At 46.4% G+C, this 20,158-nt stretch overlaps 1 protein-coding gene across 1 annotated transcript in view; it reads left to right on the top strand.

Annotated features, from left to right (window-relative positions):
• Positions 1–547: 547 nt before the first annotated feature.
• The window catches only part of SLC6A2 (solute carrier family 6 member 2), a 72,311-nt gene continuing 52,700 nt past the window's right edge, over positions 548–20,158 (top strand). Inside the window, exons 1-2 of the mRNA XM_063141422.1 lie at positions 548–578; positions 11,559–12,344. Of these exons, the coding sequence (XP_062997492.1) occupies positions 548–578; positions 11,559–12,344 (817 nt within the window). The remainder of the gene's footprint in view (positions 579–11,558; positions 12,345–20,158) is intronic.

The following is a 20,158-nucleotide window of genomic DNA, read 5'->3' as shown; positions in this document are numbered from 1 at the left end:
GGACTTGTAAAACTGTCATGTATTTTAAACCTTTAATGTTTTAATATTCCATTTTATTTTAATTTTTGTACATTTCTTTTCCTGGGTTTTAAAATGTATATGTTTTAAATTTTGTAAGGCCGCCTTGAGGCCCAGTATTGGGCAAAAGGCAGGATACTACTACTACTACTACTACTAATAATAATAATAATAATAATAATAATAATAATGTGAAATGCAATAAAAGTGTGTGTTTTTTTCTTTTTTAAAAAAGTGGCCTGTAAGAGTTTTAAGGCTTTTTCTAACTCTAAGCTTCTGTGTTTCAACAGCTGCTGTCTTTCCAGACAACAGCTAACTGAAATTATTACCTGTGTCAGTTAATATTTGTAAAGCAATACAGTAGGTCTTGGGAGAGTGCAGCAGGTTCTGGACCTCATTGTGTGTTGTGATTTCCACTTAGTATTTTCAGCTTTCCTCAATGGGAGCGAATAGGACGGAGTTGGAAAACTCTCTCACACCTTCTGATCCCCACAGGGAAATCTCCTCTCAAAAATCCCTAGGGCGCCTAATGACGTGGGACAGGCAGACTGGTGGAAGCGGTGAGTTCCTCCATTCCTCCATCCAGGCCTAGAGGCAGGGATGGGCTGGAGGGGGCGGGGACTGTTTCCCTAAAGTTCACAAGCAAATTGTTAAAAACCAGTTTAAGATTTTGTCTTTAAAAGGCCTGCAAAAGAGATGAGCTCTCCCTCCACTATTTTGGCACGCACACTCAGAACGTTTAGGCTGCCTGTGGGCCTGCCTCCATCATTCACACACACACACAGACTGCAGTTGCACCCATGACCTCTTCAGGCCTTCCCACAGGCATTTGTCTGGTTAGCGAGGGTGGGAACAGAACACTGGACTAGAATAGTGTTTTGTTTGATCCAGCAGGGCTCTTGTGATTTAATTTGTTTGTTTTATGGGGAACAACAGCAGGAGAGGGTTACTGTCCTCATGCCCTGCCGGTGGGCTTCCCAGAGACATTGAGAAACAGGATGCCAAACTAGACAGTCCTTTGGTCTCATGCAGCCCACCTCTTCTTATGTGCTCCAGGGTTTGCCAGACGGCCATGTCTGACCACCAATCAGTGGGTGGTTTCTGAGTTTTCTATGGTTTTTCTCCATTCTAAAAGGTTAACATGCCAGCAGAATGGCCCCGTTCCTCCTCCTCTGAAGTTGAGTTCCTGATGTCAGAGAAGCAGCCAGCATGGTCCTTTCCATGCCAGCTGCAAGGAGGAGAGGTCTGGGGTTGGATCACCAACTCCCTCTTCCAAGGTCAGAGTGTTCTCTCTGACCTCAACAGGGTTCTCCCAAGCCAACCTATTGTCCCTACGACACTCGCCGGTATTATACTGGTATTTGGAGTATTTTGGTCTTACCTCTTTTATCTTTGGCTCCCACCCAACACCTCTGCTTTAAGGTCTCATGTATTTTTGTGGCCTGCAAGGTGACAGCTTGTGGACTCACTAGCAACAGCTAGAGGAGCAAACCAGTGTCATCCAAATCACAGCAGCAAAGAGAGATCACCAGCAATTGCCGTTGCTGTCACCACTGACTAAGCAATTGATGTAACTGTTGGAGTTAGTTTGAAATCTGAGATTCAGGCAAAGGCCTCCCCATTACACCATACTCACCTGGCCTCCGAATGACTATGTCACATAGTGACATAGCTCCCCAGAGAAGTTCCCCTGGCACCTACACTGTACTCCTTTCGTCGCCAGCTGAAGACCTTTTTATTCACTCAGTATTTTAACACTTAATTTTAACTTAAATTTAAATTATACTGTTTTAACTCTGTATTTCAACCTTATATCAATTTTGCTGCATGGTTTTATCCTGGTTGTGCTTTTTATATTGTATTTTGTATTTGTGTTTTTAACTTGTTGGTTGTTTTATGATGGTTTTAATTTTTGTGAACCGCCCAGAGAGCTTCGGCTATTGGGCGGTATAAAAATGTAATAAATAAATAAATAAATAGTGACTCAATAAACTATATTATTTTCATTCTCCAAGAACAGCAGCTGTCAATTGAATGAAAGCTCTCTTGGCCAGGTCACCTGGGGCTCGTGTTCCAGAAAACCTCCTTCACCCCATGAGAGAAGCTTGAGCACCAGTGGGCTTCCTGAAAATGTAAGTACCAACCATCACCATCAGGTGGCGCTTCTTTCTATCTATGTACCTATCAATACTGGGCCATCTTGCCCAGTTTTGCCTACTCTGTCTTGCAACAGCTTTCGAATGCAGGTTTGAGGGCCTGGAGCTTATGCATGCTAGACATATGTTCTACCAATGGCCTCCCTTTCCCACTATCATTTATACCAAAATAAAAATAAAAAAAATACAATCGGATAGAAGAGTTATAGAACTCAGCCATTTCAAACTCAAATCTGAGAATGCAGTTTTGGGGCATACCTTACAATGACAAGATGGAGGACTGTTCTTGGGTGGTTCATCCATCCATACAGGTGGTGGACAATTTTTTTGAGCAGGGGAAGCAACCTCCCCCCAGATTGTGCTTGCAGTCTGGGAGTGCCAGTTCATCCAGCTTTGTCACTGGAGGTCCAAGTAGCTTCTGGAGCATGTAGTACTTTCCACGAGATAAGGTTGGTGCACAACTTGTGAACCCTCGTGGACAGAGATAGGTAGGCCACAATTAACCATAGCCTGGTAGAAGGTTGGTGCCAGCTTCGTTGGGGCCCTTGGACGTTCCTGTGGGTGGGCCCCTCAGTTGTAATGAAGGCCCCCATGGGCATGGCTTCAGTGTAGGCTTCTCCTTCCTTCACTGGTGTGGCGGTGGTTCCCCTTTGGTGCAGCAGCACCTTCTGGCACCTCTTCCCACTTGTGCAAAATGTGTTAGAATTGATATCAGCAACTAGGCAGTATGAACATATAACATCAATTCTGATGCACTTGCACAGGCTGCCTATATGTACATTTCGAAAAGCAATTCAAGGAGTTGATTTTGAACTATTAAGCCATATACACCTCAGGACTGCAATAGCTGATGAAGTGCCTCTCCCGGTATGAACCTACATTTATTCTACAATCATCAAATGAGGCGCTCCTCCGAATGCATTCTCCAAAGGAGATCTGGAGGACAGCCAAAGGAGAGGGCCTTTTCAGTGCTGGCCCCCTGATTGTGGAATGCTCTCCCCATTCAGGCCTGCCTGGCATCAATATTGCCACCTTTTCAACATCAGGTTAAGACTTTCCTCTACTCCCAGGCATTGAGCAGCATATGATATGGATGGAGTTTTTTTAATGGGTCCTGGGATTTCATTGTTGATGGCTTAAAAATTGGCTTGACATTTTTGCATGGTTTTTATATGATGCTACCATATCTTTGTATAATAGTTTCATATTATACAACTGTCTGGAAACTTCAGCTGGTACAAAACAGGGCAGTCTGATTACTAACAGGATCTGGCCAGCGAGACCATATCACGCCAGTCCTTCTACAACATCATTGGCTGCCAGTCCAGGTCCGGCCCCAATTCAGTGCTGGTGCTAACATTCAAAGCCCTAAATAGTTTGGGGCCAGGTTATTTAAAGGAACACCTCCTCCCATATGCCCCTGCCCAGACCTTAAGATCATCCACAAGGGTCCTTGTCCGTGAGCCCCTGCCAAAGGAAGTGAGGCAGGTGACTACTAGGGGAAGGGCTTTCTTGCTGTGGCACCCCGGCTGTGGAATGAGCTCCCCAGAGAGGTTCACCTGGTGCCTACACTGTACTCCTTCCATCGCCAGCTGAAGACCTTTTTTATTTTCTCAGTATTTTAACACCTAATTTAACTTAAATTTAAACATCGCTCTTTTAATTCCGTATTTTAACCTATATCAATTTCTGCTGTGTGGTTTTATCCGGGTTGTGCTTTTTATATTGTATTTTGTATTTGTGTTTATATATTTATTTATTTATTACATTTCTATACCGCCCAATAGCCGGAGCTCTCTGGGCGGTTCACAAAAATTAAAAACATTGAAAGTATAAAACAACAGTCTAAAACCATAATAGAAAATACAATATAAAAGCTCAACCAGATAAACTGTTATTGGTTTTATTATGCTTTTCATGGTTTTAATTTTTGTCAACCGCCCAGAGAGCTTTGGCCATTGGGTGGTATAAAAATGTAATAAATAAATAAATAAATAAATAAAATATTGTGCTATCATAGTGAATCATAGGGTTTTAATCTTTGTTAACTACTCTGGGAGCTTTGGCTATTATTGGGTGGAAGCGAGGAGGAGCTGAGGAGCCTTATGACAAAGGTGAAAGAAGAAAGTGCAAAAGCTGGGTTGCAGTTAAACCTCAAAAAAACCAAGATTATGGAAACTAGCTTGATTGATAACTGGCAAATAGAGGGAGAAAACGTGGAGGCAGTGACAGACTTTGTATTTCTGGGCGCAAATATTACTGCAGACGCTGACTGCAGCCAGGAAATCAGAAGACGTTTACTTCTTGGGAGGAGAGCAATGACAAATCTTGATAAAATAGTTAAGAGCAGAGACACCACACTGACAACAAAGGTCCGCATAGTTAAAGCAATGGTATTCGCCGTAGTAACCTATGGCTGCGAGAGCTGGACCATAAGGAAGGCTGAGCGAAGGAAGATAGATGCTTTTGGACTGTGGTGTTGGAGGAAAATTCTGAGAATGCTGTGGACTGCAAGAAGATCCAACCAGTCCATACTCCAGGAAATAAAGCCAGACTGCTCACTTGAGGGAATGGTATTAAAGGCAAAACTGAAGTACTTTGGCCACAAAATGAGAAGACAGGATACCCTGGAGAAGAGGCTGATGCTAGGGAAAGTGGAAGGCAAAAGGAAGAGGGGCCGACCAAGGGCAAGATGGATGGATGATATTCTGGAGGTGACAGACTTGACCTTGGGGAAGCTGGGGGTGGCGACAGCCGACAGAAAGCTCTGGCGTGGGCTGGTCCATGAAGTCACGAAGAGTCGGAAACGACTGAACGAATAAACAACAAATAGCCATGTACTTTCCTATCTGCTCCCAACATAGCATCATAGAATCATAGAATAGCAGAGTTGGAAGGGGCCTACAAGGCCATCGAGTCCAACCCCCTGCTCAATGCAGGAATCCCCCCTAAAGCATCCCCGACAGATAGCATCACTCTAAGGCATTAGAATTGAAGTGCTACCTGATGTCCACCACTGCTGACAGGTAAGCCTACCAGTGCCTGCCAAGTCAAGAACGGGTCTACAAGAGGGCATTCAGTTTGTAGCCTTTTCAAACCTACAGGTTCTGACTTGGAACCTTCTGCTTGCATTGACTTTTGTACTATGACACTACCCGAATAGAGTGAGGACTTTGGCAGACATTATTTTGATGAGGGCAAAAATTGCCTTCCAGTAGTGTGACCATCAGGGCTGGTACATAGAGGTCACTCAGGTGGCCGCCTAGAGCGCCAAGCTAAGAGGGGTGCCGGGCACAGTACAGCACTCACGTGTGTTGGCTGTGAGCCGGCCCAAGGATTCAGCTGGGCCTGGGTGGGCAAGATGGCACCCCACGCCCACCCAGCCAAAGCGAAGCCAGGGACGCTGGGGTGGGGGTGGGGCAGCTCCACGTTCAGACTTCTGGAACACGCCCAGAAGAGAGAGAGAGAGAGAGAAAGAAAGAGAGAGAATGTATGGGTGAATGGGGTGCATGGGGTCTTTGAGTGAATGCATGTGTCCATGTGTGTGTTTGTTTGGAGTGAGTGATGCTGAGTGTGCGTGTGCGTGTGAGTTGGGGAGATGATTTGGAGGTGATGTTCTTATTAAATAATGCATTTTAGACACATAGATGTTCCTTTCCAATTTGTTTGCTATAATTGGCATGACGTATTTCTTGCACTTTACAATAAATTTAGCAGTTTCAAGTTTTGTGCTTCTTATTTTTTTTCCAGGAAACATATGTTCTTAAAAATCAAAGTTGGCATTTTTGGGGGGTGGGGGGGTGAAAGTAGCTCACCTTGCCTAGGGCGCAAAATAGTCTGTCACCGGCCCTGGTGACCATATGAAAAGGAGGACAGGGTTCCTGTATCTTTAACAGTGGCATAGAAAAGGGAATTTCAGCAGGTATCATATTTATTTATTTATTTATTTATTTATTTTATATACTGCTCTATAGCCGAAGCTCCCAGGGTGGTTTACAAAAGTTAAAAACCGTAAATATTAAAAAGTATACCAGGTTCCCCATATATACAAATGACACCTGCTGAAATTTCTTTTTCAATACAACTGTTAAAAGATACAGGAGCCCTGTCCTCCTTTTCATATGGCCACCCTACCTTCCAGGGCCACTCACAGAGAGATACAAGAACACATGGACCTCACCCACCCACACATACATACTCCAGGAGTCTTTGTAATATGCTTGCCCTCACTCCACACACACACACATACATTATCACAAGGATGGGCATTTTGTGAAAACAGAGAGAGAAGAGAGAGATTCACTACCAGCAAAAGTTGATTGGTTAATCTGATCACTTTTACAAGTCAAAAGAAGTAGATGTGGACATTGGTCTGAATCAGTCCGGCACAATTAATTGTTTTGCTAGGAAAGAACTAATCTGAGTAAATTATTATTATTATTTTAGCCTTGCCTTAAAATGCTAGAGGCTGGGGAGGTGGAGGGGGGACACAATGAAAAAGAAGACAGATTTCCTAGCCCAAACAAAAGCTTTCAATCATCACCTCTCCTTGGGACTGATCTAGTCTGGCTTTAAAGTTTAAAGCATCTCAAGTCTCAGGGTGATAGATGCTGCCAATCAAAGGCACCAGGTTCTCCTTGCTGCTCTTTGACTCAACCGCCGCCCCCCCCCCAACAAACACAGAGCCTTTCAGATATATTCCCTTTCTCCCTGTCTGTAAAGGCATAAACTGCTGTCAAGCCTCATTAGGCACAACGCGGTCCAGAGTGATTCAACATTAAGGACCCCCCACCTTTTTTCCTTCTTTTTTTGGGGGGTGAAATCCAATTGAGGACTTTTCTTACCTTGAGGGGGCAGCTGATATTACATTAACCAGACTGCCCACACTTTTCTACTCAAAAGCTCCACAGCTAGAGAGAGGGGGAGACAGACAGGCAGCGGCACACAGTATATATTCTCAAAGGGGAAGACGTGGAGGAGGCAAGGAAGGGGAGACGGCTTCCTGGGCTCCCCACACACAGACTCACTTAAACGTGCCTTAATGCGTTGGAGATCAACCCCATCCCAAGGTCTTCCAGGGGATACAGGGGAGAGAAAAGGTCCCCAGCCTCTGCTGCTCAAGGTTAAACCTGCTTTCTCCAGTCAGGAGAAGTGATCAGGATGCTCCAGGGTAGAACGTCTGCGAGGTTGTATTAATATACAGTAATTCAATCACGTGGAGAGAGACGGGTTTAAAAAGCTCCCTCGCCTACAGCTGCTCCTCTTGTCCCAAAGGAGAGGAGGCCTGAAAGGCAGGAGAGGAGGTCCCTGCCCTCCCCTTCCCACACTTGCCCCACCCAACCAACCGCGGGGGAATGGGACATCTGTCTTTGTGGTGTGCCGTCTTCTGCTGAGAGAGTTGACCTGTCTGCTGCCGGTGAGTTTTCAAAGGGCCTCTCTCTGTTGGTGGGTAAGTGAAACGCGGGAGCTGCTGGGACCAGGATGGCCAGGCCTGGAAGAAGCAGAGTGAAATCTCTCTTTGTGTGTGTCTTACTGTGTTTTCTTACATGCAGATATGCACATGATGCTTGCATAATACAGGTGTTAGGTTAAAAAACCCAACCAGAAGGGAGGGAACAGGAAAACCAGACAAGTCCATATTCAGTGACCATTCTTTATTGTAGGAGGAAACTCACCCTCGAGGGATCGAAGGTGAGCTTCTCTACCCATCATCCACGACCAACATCTTTTACACCATCCCCTGCCCCTCCTGACGAGCTCAAGGCTCATCCCTCCTCCCATCCCTTGTCGATTGCAGAGTTATACATTTTCCATAAATGAAACTATTTCTAACAGCTAACAATACATAATATTGTGGACAACTATGCCCTGTTTATGTAACTTACTTGACCAGACAAGCCCCCCCATGCAAGGGCGGGCGAAGCTGACTTTGCTGACCGTTGGGGTGGTTTTCGCGATAACAAGGAGCAAGCGCCAAAGTGTGGATCTGGGATCCAAGCCTCAGCAGTTGTGTTTTGGGTAACTGCTGCATTTGACCAGACAGATTAGGGGCGTTCCCTGCAGGGGGTAGAAAGTGCAGAGCAACCTTGAGCAACTTGCAGACTGCATTCTGATGACTCTTTATTAATGGAAGGGGGAAGGGAGGGGTCTGGTGGCAGAGCCTTGAGTGCTTGGTGTACACTCTTTCCCCCAGAAAGGGAATTTTTTGGCGGGCATCTTTTAACCACCTTAAAACTGGCGCACTATGCGTGTTGGTCTATTTCAGTGAGCGTGCACAATCTCTCCGTGTGCATGCCTATGCACTTAAGGGAAGTCTGGGTGTATACACAACTCATTTCAGCACTTCAGCCTTTCTGGCAATACCTGAGTTCTGTTTATCTGGAGCATTGTCATGCAGGGCAGTGTGCAGCTGATGGTGTATGGGGTTCTCTCTTGGATGTGTCTGTTTGTTGTTATTTGCTGTTATTGACTCTGACTCTGTTCACACTGCCACCGGAGGTAAGTCCCGGCTTAAACAAGGGCTGATTTCAGTGTCTCAAGAGAAGATCACCACCTTTGCATGCAGAAGGTCCCAGATTCAATCACCAGCATCTCCAGGTAGGGCAGGAAAAAACTCCGGCCTTAAACCCACAGGGCTGCTGCCAGACACAATAGACAACACTCATCTACATGGACCCGGTATAGGTAGACAAGTCTCTGAACAGGTATAAGGAAACTTCCTATCTGGTCTTTGGCTCCAACATCTAAGGTGGCTCAAACTACTGGAGCCACATCCCTGGGTTCTCTGCGTCTCATCCTGCCCTCCCCCTCAAGAAAGTGGGCAGATGGGACTGTGTTGCTTGGAGTGTTTCATCCCAGTGCTGTCGGGCACACTGATGTTGCAAGGTGGGGTTGAATTGTTCGTAAAAGTTGCGAGACCAGTTTGACCAGTGGTGGCAGGAAGGGACAAAAGAAATATGAGAAGTGGAATCTCTCTTTCATCTCTATTAAGGCCTATTGCCTCTCTCCAAGCAGAGAGAGATAAGAAAAGACCAAGGGGTGGATGTGGGGTTGGTGGGTGAGAGAGAGAGAGAGAGAGAGAGAGAGAGAGAGAGAGAGAGAAGATCAGATTTAGGAGTTATGCGCTCTCTCTCTCTCTCTCTCTCTCTCTCTCTCTCTCTCTCTGTGTGTGTGTGTGTGTGTGTGTGTGTGTGTGTGTGTGTGTGTCCATGTCCATCCATTTTATATATATAAATATTTAACTGCATAATCCTATAAATGTCCACTCAAGTCTCATATATCAGACCCTTCTTCTAAGAAGCTTAGGGTGGTATACGAGGTTCATTCCCTGTGTACTCATTCCAACAACCCTCTGAAATATGTTAGGCTGAGATATATGAAGCCACCCCGAGATCACCCAGTGAGATTTATGGTTGGGTGGGGATTTGAACCCAGGTCACTTTCAACCTAGTGGGTCTCATGTTGCAATTTTCAAGTCTGGAGATGTTGGACACCCCTGATTTAGAGAAAGTATCCTCCCCCCATTTCCCCCTTCTCAGTTCACACATGCAATGGAGAAAGTGTGGTGGGGTTTATTCTCATATGTTGGAGTAACTGATGTTGAATGAATGTTCAGCATCACCTATTCCCAGAGACGTTTAGGATCCTTGGTCTGGGATCCAAGCACAGCGGGATATTTTGTTTTTCAGAAGTAAAAACAAACAGGAAAGCTCCCAGTGTTGCTCAGAAAACAATACACCTGTAGCAAGAAAGGAAAGATTCTTTCTCATAAATGGAACTAGGCAGTTCTGACGTTGGGTGCATCTATTGTCCAGAGTGGCAGAGGAAAGGGATCCTTCAGCCTTTTTAAATCTCATTGATTTCAATGGGGCAAGGGAAAAGGTGCAGAACGCTCTGACACTGTCTGACATTCTACTTGTTTGCCCCTGGGCATGGAATCTGCCATATCTTATTAGAATGAAGATTTAGGACACAATTGAATATATGTTTAGACAATAAAAAGGGGGAGTCCTACAACCCTGTACAAAAAAACTCCTGCTTTTCATTATTATGTTCAATGCATAATTGAAACTGATTTCATTGTACTTTGCTCTTTCTTGTTCCATGATTTATAGCTGAATTCTTTCTTGCTCCATGATGTATAGCTGAACTTTTTTGTTCTTTAACCTTCACTAAATCAACCATACACACACACCCGTATGAAACAAATGTAAATGACATTTTACAGTGCAGGTTGGAGCACAATTGCATTACATATCTAAGTCTAGGTATCCTGAGAGTGTGTGAGTCTCTCTATCCTACAAAGAGCAGAGGAAAGAGTAATATCACAAATACCATGATGGAGGCAACATGGCACATTTATTGCAGATGAGTTAAAATAACGCTCTGATTCTGGATTATGAATGAGAGGAGCCTTCCCTAATAAAGTGTCCCCCAGATGTGTGGGACTACAAGTCCCATCATGCCCCATAACTAGCCACATCCCCTTGGGCTGATGGGAGTCATAGTCCAAAACATCTGGAGGGTGCCACCTTGGAGCAGAATGTATTAGCGGCTGATCCCCCATACACACTTCTCTGGGAGCAAAACCCATTGAATTGGATGGGTCTCACTTTGGAGCAGAGAGAGAGAGGATTTCATTGTTATTGTCATCATTGTTTTATTGTGTAAGCAACCCTGAGCAGAGAGAATTGTAAATAAGCAAGCAAATGAAATAAATAAAGCAGGGGTGTGGGGGGGGGGAGTGTGTGTACACGTAAGTACTCCAAGGTTGGAATAGTTGCATTGCAAATTGCACTAAGTTGAAGAGGAAAAGACAGGCTACAGATGGAACAGCTACTCTGAATTAGTCAAAAATCCAGTGTGCGTGTGTGTGTGCGCGCGCGCGAGAGAGAGAGAGAGAGAGAGACAGACAGACAGAGAGACAGAGAGAGAATGGTGGCACGCGGAGCTAAACTGTAACGTGTGCGCGCCCGCGCTTTTGTATAGTTCGTTGGCAAAAGCAGCAGCCGCAGATGATGGTGATGATGATCCTGGCAAGGCAAAGTAGTTATTAGTTAGCTAAACTAGATTCCAGGTGTACCCTCACCTGCCTGCGACCCAGGGATCTCTAAACCGGCCCTTGTTAACGTGTGCCTATGCTGAAGCGAAGAATACCTTTGGAGAGATTTATTTCCTAAAGTATCTCCGTGCGCCTTTGGGAAAGGCGAACAGAATCCCTAGCAAGGGAGGCGGGATTATTTCGTTAATTAAGTCATTCCTTTTTGAGACAAGTCAGGAGTGACTCCGAATCCCAGACGCTCCCCAAACCCAAAGGCACGGCCGGGGCCCTGGGCGGCCGGTTGTCACGCCTTTAATCCAGGGCGGGTGCGGGGTGCCGCGCAGAAAGGGACCAGGACGGTCCCGGCGCGGTGGGAGCGGAGGAGAGGAGAGGAGAGGAGGAGCTGTTGTTCCGCCGCCCCATTGTTGGCCAGAAGGAGACGCGCAGAGGCTCGGCGGCGCTTGGGGATCAGGTGCGGGCCCTTGGCTTACTTTTGTCCAAACCGAGGAGGAGAAGGGGAGGAGGCGAGCCCGGCGGGTCCTGGCGCTGCGGGACTTGGCCTGCCGCCTCATTTGCATGCCTTCCTCTTGCTGCTGCTCCTCCTTCGCTGCCGCCGCGGTGCGTTTTTGCGCTGCGCTTTTGGAGAGCTCCGACGGCGCTCGCCAGGAGCGCCGGCTCGCCGCTTCTTGCCTGCCTGCCTCGGCTCGCCTCCCACTCGCGCTTCGCCCGCTGCTCTCCCAAGCTGAGCTTTTCTCTGTCTCTCCTCCTCTCTCTTTCCTCTTGGACCTTCGAAAGGACGATGATCACCCCGGCCAGCCAGCCCGAGCGGAGGAGCCCGGCGGGGACGCCTGTACAGGACTGCTCCGATGGCCAGTGGCAACTGCAGCAGCAGCAGCAGCAGCAGCCCAAGAAGGACGTGGAGCTCATCCTGGTGAAGGAGCAGAACGGCGTGCAGTACACCAGCACCAATCTCTTGCAGAGCGGCAGCTCCAACTACAGCTCTGGCGCCCAGGCGCCCGACCGGGAGACGTGGGGCAAGAAGATCGACTTCCTTCTCTCCGTCATTGGGTTTTCAGTGGACCTGGCCAACGTGTGGAGATTCCCCTACCTCTGCTACAAAAACGGAGGAGGTAAGAGAGTCTTTCAAATACTACCCATCTAGCAATCCAGGTATCTTTTCATCCAGGGATTTCTGGGATGTGGACGTGGATGGCGTCGGGGAGACGAAGCTTTGGAAGTTTGTGCACTTGCTTTGGGGAGATTTGGATTCTGATCCTGAGGGACTTGGGTTCAAATGTTTCTGCCTGTGGTGCACAGTGTGTCCTTGAGCAAGTCCCAGGCCCTTTCTACACCGAAGGATTATCCCAGGAAAATGGAGGGATCATTCCTGCCTGCCCCCGTATCCCCTGTGTGTCATTTGCATGCACTGGGATCATCCCTGGAAAAAAGGTGGGTGTAGAAACAGCCCCAGACTTGCAGCCACAGTTTATTTATTTCTTTATGGAATGTATGCTATCTCCAGTATTCGAGGCAGTAAGCGTGTGTGCACCGGTTGCTGGGGAACATGGGTGGGAGGGTGCTGTTGCACAATGTCCTCGGGGGATCCTCCACGCCGTACTGAGGCTGCTTCCATGCGGCCCCAGTGCGACCCCAAAGCGATCGTGTCACTTGCCTGGAGAAGCGACGAGGAAGAGGCATCCTTGCCGCCGCCACCCACCTACTTCCTCGCCGGCCGGGACGGAGAGCTCAGCGGAAGAAGGCGGGGTGAAAAGCTTCTTCCGCTCTCCACCCTGCCTTCTTCCGCCGAGCTCTCTGACCCGGCCGGGACGGAGGTAGGTGGGTGGCGGCGGTGGCAAGGACGCCTCTTCCTCGTCGCTTCTCCAGGCAAGTGACACGATCGCTTTGGGGCCGCACTGGGGACGCATGGAAGCAGCCTCAGTACGGTGTGTGGAATCCCCCCTGCTTTGTTGTCCCCTGGCTGATGGCTGGTTGGCCACTGAGTGAACAGAGTGCTGGACTAGATGGACCCTTGGTCTGATCCAGACTGACACTTCTTATGTTCTTATGCATCACACCCTCTGCCCCATCTCCCCCATCCTGGGGTAATGTGCAATGAATAATGATTTTTTAAAGGGTTACAACTTCTCATAGAATCACAGAACACAGGCGCGAAAAACCAACAACCACAAAGCAAAAACGAAACAAATGAAACTTACCAAACCCCAACGTACAATAACGTTTGAGAGTTAGAATTAAAATTGAAGAGCGGCAAAATATGATGCATGGTAAAAGCCCCGATAGAAGAGAATCTGTCCAAAATAAAGGAAGGAAGGAGTCAATCTCACCTTCCTAGCCGTGTGTGTGTGTGAGTGTTCCATCATTGGGGTGCACTATCAGTTCTCTCCATCTGTAAAATGGAAACAGTAGTGACCTACCTCTTAGGGTTGTTGTGAGGGTAACACTGCAATGAAGACCCACAATACTGATGTCCTGAACTGAAGCATGATGATTTGGAAAAGAGAGCCACTGAGTTTATTTATGTGTAGGCGGTGGGTGGATGCAGAACCCCCCCTCCCCAGCATCTGCTGTCCCAACTCCTTAACCCCAAGACATTCAAAAATGTCTGAGCCTATCCTGTTGGTTTCCAAGCCTTTTTTGCACATGTGAGAGTGTAAGAAGAGTCCTGCTCGAACAGACCACAGTCTAACATCCTAGTTCCCACAGAGGTCTAGAAGATGCCTCCAGGAAACCCAGAAATGGGACATTCAGGCAATAGTGCTTCTCCACATCTGCCCCTCCAGTGACCAGTATTCACTGGTATTCTGTACATGGGGGTCCCATTTGGCCATAATGGCAGTCAGATGTTGATAGGCTCTCATGAATTCATCTAGTCCCCTTTTCAAGACACCTGGGTTGGATGAGAAGATATACACAAAGTCCCCATTGAAAACTCTTGGCTAGGAGTCATCTCAGCCAACATCTTTCAAACTTCTTTATTTTTCAAAACCTACAGCGGCGTTGTTGCTATGCACTTTACTACGTTTGGGACCAAATCTTTCTATTGGCCCCATCCATGGGGAGGGGTGTTTCTGGGGCCACAAAGCACAGGGAAGGGAGTGCTAACCCTCCCCACCCCGAATGTGATCATCACCCTGGAGATCCCACTGCAGCCACCATGATAGCTAAGTTTAGGGGAAAATCTCCCATTTTTACAAATGAAAAAGATGTTAGCTTAACTGCCATGGGGAGGGGAGAGTTCAAGGGGGGTGTCCTTGCAGCATGTGGGTATGGAGGTTAACCCTTCCTTCCCCAAGTGCAATACCCTTTTAAAATTGCCCCCTGCATGACAATTACACTGGGGGGTGGGAGAGAAACTTCCATTGAGGTCAAGAGACACTTAGGGCTCTGGGGAATAGATCCAGGGGGATGGTAAATAGATTCAGTGCTGAGATCCCATGAGACCAAGCTTAGCAATTGCCCTATGTATCTGTAACCCTGTGGACCTTCTTTTGCAGCACAGTCAAACATACGTGTTTGGTTATTATTAACGGATCTGAGCCCAATCCAAAGCATGTTTGTTCAGCAATCCTGCTTAATTCAGCAGCTACTGTGAGGTGTGCTTTGGATTGCATGATTTAGCCTCGCACCTTGGTGTTAAGTATGTTGGCTCGTGAACAAGCCCAGTGTTTTTTGAGTCAACTTCCAGAGACACACGCAAGCTGATCAAGAAGGAACTCCCGCTGATCTCAGTGGGACTTGCTTCCAAGTCAACATGTTTAGGATCAGGCTGCTGGTTCCCTTAACATTGTAGAGGCAGATCTGGCATAAATCCACAAAGGTTTTGTTCATGCATTTGGACACTGCCATTGGACCATCCCTGTAACTTAGAACCCGTTTGCATGTCTATGCATCTCTGACAAGAACATAAAATGTTAGTAAATGCTTCCAAATAGTGTGCTTGCAATTATGAGGACTAGACCTTTGATTGCAGAAAACAGCAGCAACAAACAGAGGTGCTTATGACACTTCTCAGACTAACACATTAATTCTGGCATTAGAATCCACCTTCAGATGCATGAAGTGCTGTCTGAAGTTGTCAGATTGGGGCAGGAGAGTGTAGCAGAATAGTGAATTTGGACAGTATGGACTTATTTTTCCTTCTGGGCACAAGATAAAGGTTCTGCATCTTAGGTGGTGCATACACACTCCTCTTGGAGTCAATGACAAGCCATGTCAGAGGTTTGTGACAGGACAGATGTGGGTGGAGTCTCTGCCTCCCCGCCCCCGCAAGCCCACAGAAGCTTGGTAAAGGAGAGAACACTCCCATCCCCAGGCTGAAGAAACTGGGCATCACTTGCTTAGTACATCTGTACTAGGGTCTAACTCAGTATAAGGAAGTTTTTAATGTTCTTCTGTACTATGAAGAGCACACACGCGCGCACGCACACACACACACATGCACACACAGCCTGGTCTTTCTAATCTCTGTGGAATTTGACTTGCTGTTGATGACAAGTTACCCCTTTGCATACTCGCTAGAGGAACTCCATCTGCAATCCTTGTTGGGCACCTGCCAGTCCCATACTGGAGGAACAGAGAGCATGACAACAGATGGATAACTCTTGGCAAGACAGTGGAAAGATCGGGGTAGAAGTATGGCTGCAAAGGAACCAAGCAGGGGAACACACAGCTATTTGATGATGCCTGGGTCGCCCAGTTGCCTGGGGATTGATGGCCAATTGAACATATTTGCGGTGGGAAACAGATCCCAAATGAATCTGGGAGTGCCGATTCCAATTCTCATTTGGCGATTGTGCGTCTGCAAAGTTTTGCGAAAATGACAATAAAACACACACACAGACCCATTCACATGTTGTTGTTGTTTTTTAAAAAATGTTATTTTCAATATGCATGAACTTGAAGAATGAGGCCTGAAAGCCACATCCTTGAGCTTGGGTTTTGAGACCCGCAAAACCATTTTGGCATGCAAGAAAGGGAACTTTCACTCAGAAAAGTACCGATGTCCAAAAGCACTTGCGTTTGCTTCAGTTTGAAGAGGTGGTTCCAAACGTGACTCATTTTAACGTTTGGAAACTGCACAGTGTCTGGCCAGTCTGCCAGACTCCTTTGGATTTGTTCACATGGGTGTACGTCACTTTCTTTCTCTCTCTCTCTCTCTCTCTCTCTCTCTCTCTCTCTCTCTCTCTCTCTCTCTGTCTCTCTCAATATGATCCCTGCACACTTGATGTCTGGCAGCAGAACGTGTGAATGGATTCCCTTGAAAACTGCCGTTGTGGTCAATCAGGCGCATAGGAAAGTTGAGCGAGTTTGCTTGGTCACTCAGGTTATCAAATGAGGTTCTCCTGGTGATTCCACATGTAGTCAACTAAAAGTAGAGCTTTGAGTGTATTACCTTCCTCTCTATGGAATTCCCTGCCTGTTAATATTAGACAAGCACCAACACGGTTTCATTTTTGGGTCCTGCTGAAGAGATTTTTAATAATAATAATAATAATAATAATAATAATAATAATAATAATAATAATGCCTCCCTGTACCAACCAGCCACTTTTTAATTAGCATAATTGGATGTTAAGTATTTTGCATCTGTATTTTGATTCTATTTTTCCCCCTTTTTGTTGTTCACCACTTGGGAATTTGGTTGGATTTTGTAGACTGGTATATAAATCTTGGAAATAAATGAATAAAATGTCAACGATGGCCTGTTCATGCACACAACACGATACTCCAGGCCACAACTTATGGATGTGCATGACTGAATGAGCTGTAAAGCGGGTCACCCAAACATTTTGAGGCTTGGATCCTACACTCACACATCTGGAAGTGAGCCCTGTAATCCTCAGTAACCTGCTTACAATAAAAGTGTACTCAGTAACTTAATTAGAGATCATTCCTCTGGCCTCTGGACGGAGTCGGGGTGGGCAGTAGCATAATTTGGATTCCTAGATCTAAATTTGCAGACAGCATTCCAGACTTGGACACAGGAGTGTGAGCTCCCCTCCCCTCCCCAACCCAGCTAGATGGGTGAAAAAGCCCATCTAGCTAAATTGCAGAGTGGGAGGCATGGTGGAGGCAAAGATGGCTTCTACACTAGATACAAGACTCCGCATTCGGAGGGTTATGAGTATCAATGGTGAATCCCATAGGATTGTGCCCTTAGACAATCATAGGGTTGTGCAATTAGAAGGATATCGTTCTTTTAAATGTTTGATTTTGTATTATTATTATTATTATTATTATTATTATTATTATTATTATTATTTTAAAAATGTAAGTCAACCTGAGTGCTCTGTTTATGGTAGAAGAGAAGGGTGGGAAGGCATGAAATGAAACAGAATCTGAGAGATAAAGGTGCTGTAATTATGTGAATGTAAAGCAAGCCATGTCTGTGTTTGAGCTAACCAATCCTAGACATTAAAATGAACAGCTTATTTATTTATTTATTTATTTATGACATTTCTATACCGCCCAATAGCCAGAGCTCTTTGGGTGGTTCACAACTGAATAACTGTTGCTATTCCCCTAACAACTCCAGTTACCTGCTTTAAGACGCTTACACCTCACCAACCCCTGGCCAATTCTCATTTTGAAGCAACTTCATATCAGATCTAAGAGCTCTGCCAATCAACCCCATGAATCAGGGTCCTTTATTTACATGCACAAATGCCGGATGCTTTAATTTCAGCCACCCATGGTTTAGAAAAGATTTGGCTTTATTCCCTAAGTAGTAGCATAAGGATCATTAAAGAAAGTATTTCCTGCACGCTGGGCTGTTTTGTTCTCTGTGGTTATTTATTTATATATGATTTGCCCTGCGAAGGTCACGGATGAGATCTTCAGCACAGCGCGTCCTCTGCGAGGATTGCTGATCTCTATAGGTTCTTGCAATATCTTCAACCGCTCCATCCACCAAAAAAACAGAAAACCCAAAACAAGCAAAAAATGTGACAAAGGTGAAAGCAAAACTTTTCTATCTTTGCAAGGCAACATTCAGAAGTCATTGGTGGTCTGGTCTACTCATACTGGTAGGGCTGGTGCCAGACTATTTTGGCCCTAGGCAAGGTGAACTACTTTCACTACCACCACCACCCAAAATGCCAACTTTGATTTTTAAGAACATATGTTTCCTGGACAAAAATAAGAAGCACAAAACTTGAAACTGCTAAATTTATTTTAAAGTGCAAGAAATATGTCATGCGAATTATAGCAAACAAATTGGAAAGGAACGTCTATGGGTCTAAAATGCATTATTTAATAGGAATATCACCTCCAAATCATCCCCCCAACTCACACGCATGCACACACTCAGCATCACTCACTCCAAACAAACACACGCATGGACACATGCATTCACTCAAAGACCCCCTGCACCCCGTTCACCCATACATTCTCTCTCTCTCTCTTCCGGGCGCGTTCTGGAAGTCCGAACATGGAGCCGCCCCACCCCCACATCCCTGGCTTCGTTTCGGCTAGACGGCTGCAGGGCGTCATCTCGTTCACCCAGGCCCAGCTGAATCCTGGGGCCAGGCCGGCTGACAGCCAACACGCGTGAGTGCTGCGCTGTGCCCAGCGCCCCTCTTAGCTTAGCACTCTAGGTGGCCGCCTGAGTGGCCTCTATGGTAGCACCAGCCATGCATACTGGTGCCAAGGATCAGCATTGCAGGGTGCATGCCATGGCTGACACCCCCTCAAAGGTCCCACTGCTCACCCTGAAAGCCTTTTCTTCTTCCTCCTTACTGTTTCTCCTCCTTACTGTTTCTCTTCCTTACTGTTTCTCCTACTCCAACCCTCCATGTCTGAGGCAGGGGATGCATGATTTGGTGGCCATCCTTCCTCTCCTTCAGACATGGACCTCCCCTCCTTCTGTGGGGAGGACCCATGTTCAGGGCCCAGGCTTCTCCAGGTTGACTGACATGAGTGGTTCTATGCCATCCCTCCTCTTCAGATAATCCTCCAGCCGGAGGCAGGACATTTTCCACCTTTTAGAATAGGGAACAAAGAAGCAGAGAAACCACCAAATAATCTGTGATCAGGGAAAAGGCGCTTAGACCCAGAGGACGGGTGTGTGCCTGTCTTGGAAACTCCAGAGCACAATATTAAGACTCCAAGAGACCCTGATTTGGACTCAGAGTTGGCCCCCAATATCTGAGCTTCTGCCTTCCTGCTCTAGGTGAGGGCCCCGAATGAGCATATCTGGTCAAACCCTCTTTTGCTGTTCGTATTTCACACTTTCCAGTCTCCCTTGCTCTGTGCCTCCGAAATTTTTATGAGCAACTACTCAGGCAAATCACCGTGCCGTTCCCTTGACATGTGTTAAAAAGGCTTCCTATTGTTCCGTGATCCTTCCATTGTTCGTTAGTTCGTGTTCTACTCCGTTAGCATGTGTGTAATACAAGGCACCGTCTTCTCTCCTGGAGTGCTATTCTTAGCAGATGCAAATAAGAGCCCGCGTGGAGCCTGCTGCGTCTTGAGCCTCTTCCTGCAAGAGGTTGAACGAGCTGAACTGTGCGATGTTGATTCTGGGAAGAAAGATATTAAGGTTGTAATCCCGTTTATTTGGCAAAAGGGTTGGGTCTCCATATGTGACAGACTGAGACGGCAGAACGCTGAGGTTGTAGAATGTATTGCATGACTTCAGATGGCAAGTGGGGAATCACATCTTTAATACTGCCCTATCTTTAAAAAGAGAGACAGAGAAGAGAGACAGACAAGAGAGCTCCCTGCAAAGAGAAATCTAGCACCACAGGGAGAGGGATAGATAGAACCTTTCTCCAGATGTGCTAGTTTCCTACTCATAGGGAGTTTTTGTTTTTACAGGGAGGAACACTAAAAAATGTATCTTCCCCCTGCAATTTGGAGTGGAAAGTCCTTTCTACCACCTCAACATTGTACTATCTCTCGGCTCATATTTCCACAGGTAAAA

The sequence above is a fragment of the Elgaria multicarinata genome, chromosome 14, assembly GCF_023053635.1.
Source record: "Elgaria multicarinata webbii isolate HBS135686 ecotype San Diego chromosome 14, rElgMul1.1.pri, whole genome shotgun sequence".
Classification (NCBI taxonomy): domain Eukaryota; kingdom Metazoa; phylum Chordata; class Lepidosauria; order Squamata; family Anguidae; genus Elgaria; species Elgaria multicarinata.
Note: the sequence above shows the minus strand (reverse complement) of the source record. Positions and strands in the feature narration are given on the sequence as shown.